The 9,714-nt window shown below is 57.1% G+C and overlaps 1 protein-coding gene across 1 annotated transcript in view; it reads left to right on the top strand.

The window, feature by feature from the left end:
* The window catches only part of CACNA1G (calcium voltage-gated channel subunit alpha1 G), a 61,876-nt gene extending 59,647 nt beyond the window's left edge, over window positions 1–2,229 (top strand). The window contains exon 37 of the mRNA XM_081805971.1: window positions 1,181–2,229. Coding sequence (XP_081662097.1) covers window positions 1,181–1,915 — 735 coding nt within the window. The 3' untranslated portion in view covers window positions 1,916–2,229. The remainder of the gene's footprint in view (window positions 1–1,180) is intronic.
* Window positions 2,230–9,714: the final 7,485 nt, after the last annotated feature.

Below are 9,714 nucleotides of genomic sequence, written 5' to 3' on the forward strand. Positions count from 1 at the left end.
CTCAGGCGCCAGGTGAGCAGGTGTGGGGAGGTGGCCTGGGGCCTGGCACGCCTGGCACCTCTGCTGGGACCCCTAGGCTATTGGTGATGACCAGGTTGCCACGTCCATGCTTCCAGCAAACATGTATTGCGTGCTGACCATGTGCCAGAGGCAGTTCTAGGTACCGGGGACACAGTCCTGGACAAAGCGCAAGTGGTCTGGGCCCTTTCGGTGTTTATATCCCTCTCCCTTCTTTCCCTGAGGAGGCCTGGAGACCAAGTTGCTTAGGGACGCAGGTCAACTTGGCGGGAGAACCCACGTCTCTGGACTCCCTTTCCCTGGCCCAGAGGCGCCTCCCAGTTATTCTCTGTACTTCTAGACTTAGCTAAGGGACACAAGGCACGTTTTAAGGACCTCCACCTTTGGCCAAGCCCGGGGCCCACCTTCCAGGGGCGCAGAGCTGAGGCTCAGGCAGCCAGGGGAGGCTTATCTGTCCCCACAGTGACAGGACCACAGCCCGCGCCCCGTGTGCCCTTACGTGTGATCATGGCCACATGAGAATCTGCTCAACGCCGCACACTTGAGGACGCAGGCCCGGTCCTCATCCGTTTCCCAGAGATTCACAAAGAGCTTCTGTGTGCCGGGCACGGGGGAGGCAGCCCCTGCCCCGTGGAGCTCACGGGCTAACCAGAGACAGAAATGCCATCAGACCACTGCGGCAATAAGACGCGGCTGCTGGGATGTGCATGTGTGGGGTGCAGCGGGGAGCAAAGAGGAGGGAGGGGTTACTTCTCACGTGGGGGTAGAGGTTGTCAGGCTCTGTGTCACAGGGAACCCGAGCCCATAAAGTTGAGGGGTGCTTGTCATTCGAGAAGGGTTTTCAAGGCCAAAGAAATAGCCTGTGCAAAGGGCTGGGAGCAGAGCTGGCCCAGTGCTTTCTTGTGTCCCAGGGGCTGGGAGCTCCTGAGAGCCACTCCTGCCGGCGTGGGGGAAGGACGGGGGGTGGGGGGAGCAGGCTGCACATGGCCCCCGTCTCCAAACAAGACCAAACACTGACCCTCCTGCCTAGGATGGACCTGCAGGGGGAGGACGGGGTTATCTGGCTTGACGGGGATGGGGGGCGGGGGACATGGTTGGAAGACAGTCCCCGGAGGGGTTCGGTGGAAGCCCCTGGGCTGAGCGCTCCTCCTATCTCACACAGGCAGCAATAAGGACTGATTCCCTGGACGTGCAGGGCCTGGGCAGCCGGGAAGACCTGCTGTCCGAGGTGAGTGGGCCCTCCCCGCCTCTGGTCCGCGCCTCCTCCTTCTGGGGCCACCTGGGCACCCAGGCGCAGCAGCATCCCCTCCGTCAGAGCACGATCTCGAAGCACAGGCCCCCGCCGGCCCCCTGCCCAGGCTCAGAACCCACTTGGAGCAAAGGCCCCCCGGAGACCAGAAGCAGCTTAGAGCTGGACACGGAGCTGAGCTGGATTTCAGGAGACCTCCTGACCGTGGACAGCCAGGAGGAGCCCCCGTGCGCACGGGACCTGAAGAAGTGTTACAGCGTGGAGGGCCGGAGCTGCCGGCGCAGGCCTGCGTCCTGGCTGGATGAACAGAGAAGGCACTCCATTGCGGTCAGCTGCCTGGACAGCGCCTCCCAACCCGGCCTGGGCCCTGACCCCTCTAGCCTTGGGGGCCAGCCTCTTGGGGGGCCTGGAAGCCGGCCCAAGAAAAAACTCAGCCCACCTAGTATCTCCATAGACCCCCCAGAGAGTCAGGGCCCTCGGCCCCCGCCCAGCCCCGGCGTCTGCCTCCGGCGGAGGGCTCCGTCCAGCGACTCCAAGGATCCCTCGGCCTCCGGCCCCCCTGACAGCATGGCTGCCTCGCCCCCCCCAAAGAAAGACGTGCTGAGTCTCTCCGGTTTAGCCTCTGACCCAGCAGACCTGGAGCCCTGAGTCCTACCCCACTCCCCCACTCACCTTTCTCCACTGGGTGCCAAATCCTAGCTCCTCCTCCTGGGCTATGCTCCTGAAAAACGTTCCATATGGACTCCAAGGAGGCGCTCCTCCCCGCCTCAGTGGCGCTGGGAACCGACAAGCAGAATTTCCAGAACGTTCAGAGCAGCGGCCTGGCCACCCTGGACCCAGGCAGAGAGAGAGAGGCCCAGTGCAGCTGAGGTTCCCAACACCAGGAGCTACTGGGAGAAAGCAATACGTTTGTGCAGAATCTCTATGTATATTCTATTTTATTAAATTAATTGAATCTAGTATATGCGGGATGTACGACATTTTGTGACTGAAGAGACTTGTTTCCTTCTACTTGTATGTGTCTCAGAATATTTTTGAGGCGAAGGCGTCTGTCTCTTGGCTATTTTAACCTAAAATAACCAGTCTAGTTATATTCCCTCTTCTTGCAAAGCACAAGCTGGGACCGAGAGTGCATTTCAGCCCTGCCGGTGGCCCATCTTCAGCGGAGAGTGAGAACCACTTTGGAAACTGTAATGTAACTTATTTTCTCCTTTAACCTTGCCATCATTTTCTGTAGGAAAAAAAAGAGAAAAAGAGAAAAATAAGATTTTACAAATGAAATGGAACCTTTTTATATATATACATACATACATATCTATATCTATATCTATAATAAAGTAATTTTCCAAAATAAAAAGTTAATCCCGGTCCAGAGTAAAAGCAAAAGGGACAGAGTTAGGCATTTCCAGGGGGCACTGGAGAAAGACTGTCCCTGGAGCTGGGGAGTGGGCAGCGGGCAGGGAGTGGGTCGGAGCTGCCTCTGTGTGCATGAGTGTGTGCGCGTGCGTGTCTGTCTGTCTGTCTGGGGGAGAGAAAACATAACCCTCTCCCGGGAGGGCTGCCACCTTGCGGGAAAGGCGGAGTTGGAAGGCTAGGCCAGCAGGGTCTACTGCTTCTACCAAAGCTTTCTCGCTTCCTCCGCGCCAGGCAGCTCTGTGAATGTGAGTAATTCCAGATTAACTCTTATTTCTGCTGACAGCTATCAGCCGCACATTGAAAGCTGGAAATTGGCATAATGAAGCTGTTTTGGTTAATGGGGCCGACGGAGACCGGGGGAGGCAGCCTCAGCTGCTGCCGAGGGGATCTGTGGGCTGCTGGGGGGGGCAGCGCTTCTGGGTTTTCCTTCCCCAGCCTTCAGCCCCCGTGACCTGGGACGGCTGGGCTTTGGCCTCCCGCCTTGGGGGTCCTGCTGACCAGTGCTGTGGGCACTGCTCCGTCAAGCTGGCCATGGGATGAAGCTGCACAAACAGAGCAGGCTGCTCGCTCCCGAGACCGAGCCCCGCCCCCCCCGCCCCCCAGTCCAAAGGCGACCTCCCGGTGGAGTTGGTCTGGCCAGCAGCGGGCTGCGCAGTGTGGAGCCGGCCCCCTGGGGGGAGATGAATGAGCTCCATCAAGGTGTTTACATGGTCTGCTGCTGCCTGCCCAGTGGGAGCCGGAGGAGGAGGAAGGGGGTGAAGGCGGTGAGGGAGGGCGGGAGGGCAGCGAGGAGGAAGAGGAGGAGGAGAAGGAGGAGGAGGATGGGGGGAGGGGGAGGGGCCATTGGTGTGGCCCAGAACCTCCCTTCTGGTGCTACCTTGGGGATACTCTCTTGTCTGAAACCCCGGGGCCAAGACGCAGTACCACAGGCTCAGTCAGCCTCTCTCCTGCCAGCCACCCCAAACGTCCACCCCGACCCCACTCCTTTGAACATCCCTACCCCCTCATCTCCAGCACCTTCAAACCCCACGACCCTTGAAACCTCAAAGGCAGCTCTAGTGGGCTGGCCAGCCCCCCATCAGCCTCTCTCTGAACTTAGGATGAGCCTGGGATGGGGGGGTGCCAGGCTGCAGGGCAGATGGACCCGGAGGCTTGGTCCCATCCTGTTTTCTAAGCTGGTGAAAGTTTTTCTAATTGCTCTTCTGGACAGAAATATACTTCTTCTTGAAGCAAACACCTGGCTTTATCCTCTTGGGGTGTGCAATAGCGTGGAACTCTTTTTCCTCTGGCCTCCTTGGGTGGGGGCGGGTGCTTGTAGGAGCTGCCTTTAAAAAAAAAAAAAAAAGCAAAACTGAACAAAATTCCTAGAGTTTTGTCCACCTGGGTCTGCAGATAAAGCTTTTATATTTTTGTAGAATTCTATAGCTGTCTATTCCCTAATGAGGGTGTGACAGTTGGGGAGGGGGCTCTGGGGTCTTTTTTCTTCTAATGGTTGGACAATTCTGGGTGAAGATGAAGCCAGAAAGCTTGGCTATAACCTCTTCTCCTCCAATCCATTCTCCTGCCCCCAGGAACCCCTAGAGTCAAAGTAGATATTTTAGGGGACAGAATCGTGGCCTCTCCCTTAACTATCTTCCCCCAACAATCGTCCCCCAACAACGTAAAATCTTTATCAGTGATGGAAACAGTTGTATCTCATTAAAAGTGGAAATAGGGGTGCCTGAGTGGCTCAGTTGGTTAAGCATCTGACTCTTGGTTTCCGCTCAGGTCATGATCTCAGGGTCATGGGATCAAGCACCACGTCAGCTCTGTGCTCAGCGGGGAGTCTGCTTGAGATTCTCCCTCTCCCTCTGCCCCTCCCCTCCACTCACACAAAGTCTCTCTTTCTCTCTCCCCCCCAAATAAATAAATCTTAAAAAATAAAAAAATAGAAGTGGAAATAATAACACTGTTGATTCTTTTTTTAAAACTTTTTTAAAAAGATTTTATTTTATTTATTTGACAGAGAGAGACACAGTGAGAGAGGGAACACAAGCAGGGGGAGTGGGAGAGGGAGAAGCAGGCTTCCCGCTGAGCAGGGAGCCCGATGAGGGGCTCGATCCCAGGACCCTGGGACCATGACCTGAGCCAAAGGCAGACGCTTAACGACTGAGCCACCCAGACGCCCAACACTGCTGATTCTTATTAACAGTAACAATAAGATGCTGCAAACCTCATGATGTTTGTCTGGATGGCTGTTATCTGCTCTAGGGCACATCGGGGAGTGGAGGAGCCTGAAGGAGGCTGGAATGGGGAGGGGCTGGTGGCTGCAAAGGAGGCCTTGGATTAAGGCCCCCCCGGGGAGGGGGGCAGGGTTGGAACTGGCCAAGAGCTTCAGGGGAGTGGGGGCCTTTGGAGGTAAGAACATCTACCCTGGCACTTCTGCTCTCAGCCTTCTCCTTGGGGGTTCAAAGGAAATTGTGTCAACAGCGACGGGCCCCCACCTCGGGCTTGTCTGCTTCTGCTTCCTCCACCCCAAGACTCCAGGAAAAGGTCTGCCTGGGGGTGGGGGGTGGGGGGTGGGGACTAGCAAGAGGAGAGAGCTGAGCTGTGCTAAAAACAAATCTGAGGCTCTTCTGCAATCTCTCACTTACTCCTCACAACACCCTAACAAGGAGGATAGCATGGCTTTCAATTTTTCACGAGGCAGTGGGTTCAGAGAGGTTTAGTGACCTGCCCAAGATCACACAGGCAGGAAATGGCAGAGTTGGGATTTCATTCTCGGTCTGGCCAACCTCTAGCCCACTGGCTTCATACAACCCAGCCTCTTCTCCTTGTGGAGAAAATGGGGCATGGTGCAAGGAATCCTGGTCATGAAATGACTTGCTGGGGAGGCCTTTTCCAAGGCAGTCACATTTGTGTTCATAGAAATGGGCTCCCTTCTGGGCGTACTCAGAAGCTTAAAGGAACCCACAGTCCTTCACCTTGTGTGGAGGAGGGAGACGTTTAACCACAAGAGAAGGCGTCCCTCAGCTCCAGATGCTCATCCAAGAGCTGGCCAAGGCTGGCTCTGCAATCACCCAGTTTCCCAGGCATGACCTTTCCCTGGCATAATGCTGCCCTTGAAGCAGAGAGTACCGCCCCCCTCCTCCCACCCCCTTGTCCTTCCTGTCCTCTCCCCGTGCCCCACCCAGACCTCTCCCACTTTCCAAACAGCTTTCACCTCCATTGGCACCCTTAGTCCCCACCCATCACAACCTGGTGCCCCAGGGCCTCTTCTCCCTTTTCCTGGGCCAGCTCACTGGGCGGACCTGGGGGGCTGGGCACCGTAGTGCAGTGAGGACATCAGACACCAGGTGGCAGCACAAAGCACCTTCACCTGCTCGCCGTGTCCCCCATCCCCGATGCCCCTTCTGTAGAGGGACCTAGCCAGGGAGAGAACACCACACTGATGGACACCTTCCACAGATGGATGCTCTGCATAGCCCTCCAAAGGAGGAAACACGCTCACAGGCCCAATGAAGGACTCATTTGTGCACGGGGAATCCCAGGCATGGGAGTGCAGAGCCCACAGTGCCCAGTGATCCCTGCCTAAGGCCAGGGGACCCAGGACTAATCCAAGACAGTGACTGCCAGGAGCAGTTTAGTTGTGGGCTGGCTCCCAACTCTGAGGACACAGCAAGGCAGGCCAAGGAGGTGGCGTCTCCGGCAAACACCCAGGAGGGAAATCTGCTAAGAACATCAGAACTCTGTCTGAGCCCCAGTCCAGGTGTGGGAGCTGCTGCCTGTGGCCCACGGAGCTAGTTAATTCTTCTTGTTCTGAGAACTGAATCGGGCGCGGCAGCCGGGGGTCACATGCATGCCAAATCAGATCAAGTGCGGGTTGCGGAGGCCGCGAGGGGGCTCTGTGCGGCCCTCACCAGGCTGGAATCTGGACAAAACAAGTTCCGCCCCACCACTTGGGAGGACAGAAGGGGGAGGCTGGAGTTGGGGAGCTGGATCTGGTTTGGGGGTGCTCCAGGCCTTCAAGGAACCACAAGGGGCTCAAAAGACTCTGGCACTGAGTGAAGGGGAGAACTAGAGTAACCTTTGCTACTCCACACCCCTCCCTGCCCTGGTTCCCACCTGACTCTCCCCATTCGCAGCATTTCCTGTCCCTGGGTCTCCCTGTCCCTGCCTTGCTCTCCTTTCTTCTTCTCTCTGCTGTCATTCCTGTTCAGAGCTGTACCTTGCAATTATCTTATCTTTCCATCTCCCTGCCAGGAAATCTCCGCTGAGTTCCCCTGGGATGCTCACTGGTGGGGGAGGGACAGCACACACTCTGTCCGTCCCTCCTGGAGCTGTCCATCCCCAGTTGGAGGGGAGGATGGGGTTGGGGGCGGGTGCAGCCTCTGTCTCTGCTGCAGCCAAGCAGGTCTCAGGAGCCTCCAGCTGGAAACATCTTGGTTCTGGAAAGGTGAAAGCAGAGTGGACAGTGCCTACTGCTGGGACTGTGGTTGAGATCACAGTAGCCTCACTACTTACAACCTCTTCTAAGGACATGAGATACTTGTTTAGTCAGTCAACAAATATTTCCCGAGGCTCTACTTTGCCAGGCACTGTCCTGGGTGCTGAGGATACAGCAATAAACAAGTGTGCTCCGTCCTTCTTCTGAAGGAGTACACAGTCTCCTGGGGGAGGTGAACAAGACAATCAGTGAGTACAATGGGGGCAGGGAGACAGTGCAGAGGAAGGGTGCCTAGCCCGGGATGGGGGCGAGGGAGTTTCGTGGAGGGCTTTGGGGGGGCTGTGGGGCTTGAGCGAAATCTTCAAGGACGGGTAGAGTTTGCCAGGTGCAGAAAGGGAGGTGAGGTGTAGGGAGGGGATTACGCCGAGCAATCTGGAGGGTGGAAAGGGGGACATGAATGCAACAGCTCCAGACATCGGAAATGCATCCTGCCCAAAGCAGCCGCATGGAAACAGCCCGGCACTCGGAAAAAGGGGAGCTCCTCCCACCTCTGCCAGGATAAGACAACTCAGGGCCTCGGTTTTCTTGCTCTGGTGGAGCAAAAACAATCATGTCCTAGGAGTTTTATGGTTATTATTCAAGGGCTGTGCAGAAACGGTTCGCTTTCCAACAGGGGCCAGAAATGGCAAAACCCCAGTGAATACCTCAAGAGAGATGGGAGAGGCTGAGGTTTGCTAAGGTCCCCTCCCATGATCCCGGAGGCTCCCACCCAATACCGTGAGCCCGGGAAGGGCTCTCCAATGGCAGGATGGGACCGTGCCAAAGGGAGAGTGCTTCAGCCCCAAGGGTCCTGGCCCCGAACTAGAGGAAGGGCTGGAGGAGAAGCCCCAGTTGCTCACCACAGAAGCTTGGATCACCAGTGCTGGAAGAGACCTTAGATGGCATTTTGCCCAAGTTGTTCAAGAAACCGTGTCCCAGAGACCGCAAGGGCCTTGCGGTATACAAAAGTTACTGCCCAAGGCGGGAAGGGGGTTGGAGGTGACTCAGTCTATCCCTGCCCTTGGGGACCTCTCAGACTGGCAGGGAAGACAGACTCTTCACAACTAAATATAATCCAAGGCACTCTGTGACAAGATGTGAAAGCTCTGGAAAGTCTTGGGCTCAGAGATGGGGGCAGGGGTGCAGGGTGACTGGGTCAGTGGAGGGGAGGGGGGCAGACAAAAGGCGGAGAGGGCTTGCCCGGTGGAGGGGAAGTGGACCCCACCCCCATCCCTCTGCCTGGGAAGGGGGAGCCTTGTCCACCCTGCTCTGTCCAGTGCAGCGCAGATCTCTGTTCCCGTAGCTCGTGACATAGACTTCCTTCTGGTCACTTCCTCCCAGCCCAGAGGGACAGGCCGTGCATTATCTTGTGGCCCACCCACGCCTGCTGCTAAGCAGCCAAGGAAGAAAACACCTCCTGAGAACAGGTGCCAGGGAAGGGATTGCCGGGATGAACCTGGCAGACCCAGAAGACAGAGCCAAGCCCACAGGGTTGGGGAGGTGGAGGGCAGGAGAGAGATGGGGCAGGGGTGGGGGAGGTGGGGTCAGGGCGGGGGTGGGGGTGGGGTGGGGATTCCTTCTCAGCCCCAAGAAGGGGCAGTGAATTGGCTCCTGTGATCCTGTTGGGGGAGTGAGAGATAGAAGGATGGAGGGGACACAACATGGCCAAGCTGGGGCAAGCAGGAGAAGCCCACTGACCCCAAATCCGTTTTACAGATGGAGAATGTGAAGACTCAGCCTTAGCGGTGTGCTAAAGTGGGGCTCTTTCTGGGGCTTCGCCTGCCCATCCCTCACCCCGACGGGGCCAGGGTGGAGGAAATTAACCCGTGCGGGGCGCCCACGAAGTGTGCCAGGCAACACGCCCAATGCCGGTTACTCCTCAGAGTAGTAAGCCTAGGAACTCGGATTATCCCTGTTTTGCAGAAGCAGAAGCAGAAGCAGAAGCAGAGGCCTGGAGTGGTGCTGCAGCAACAGGGCCAAGATCAGGGAGCCACAGATGCTCAGGAAAGGCGGCAATTTAAGAGAACCATGGGAAGCCGTCATCTGTATGATGCTAGGCCCCCCTCCCACCCCCTGTACTTAGGCACACCGCAAATCCCAGCTCCTCATGTGCTGATTTCTGCCCGTTCTCGGGTAACTGGTCCGGCAGAGGTAGACTTCCTGATGGGCTGGGCATGTAAGCATTCCCATTTCACGGATGAGAAGACTGAGGTCCAGAGATGACCTGGACCTCATCAGGGATACATTCATAGAGGACGTGTTGCTAAGTCACTTTCCACGTCTCTATGACTTATTGGCCCGGCCGAGTTATGCCCCTTGGACACAGACCCTGCTCCAGCCCCACCAGCCTCAGTACCTGGAGGGGCATCTCTCCGGCGCCGCCCACTGGCCACTCGAAGGAGTTGTCACTGTATCAATGCCCCCCCCCCCAAAAGTCCCTCCCTGAGGGGAGGCTCTGTCGTAATTCACCAGGACAAGAGATTCCACCCAAAGAGCCAAAGGCAGGGCCTGGCGGGGCGGGCGGGGCGGGGCGTGGGGGGCGGTGTTCGAGGGGGGCGGAGGCGGC

The sequence above is a fragment of the Leptonychotes weddellii genome, chromosome 15, assembly GCF_054177405.1.
Source record: "Leptonychotes weddellii isolate Sample4059 chromosome 15, ASM5417740v2, whole genome shotgun sequence".
Taxonomy (NCBI): domain Eukaryota; kingdom Metazoa; phylum Chordata; class Mammalia; order Carnivora; family Phocidae; genus Leptonychotes; species Leptonychotes weddellii.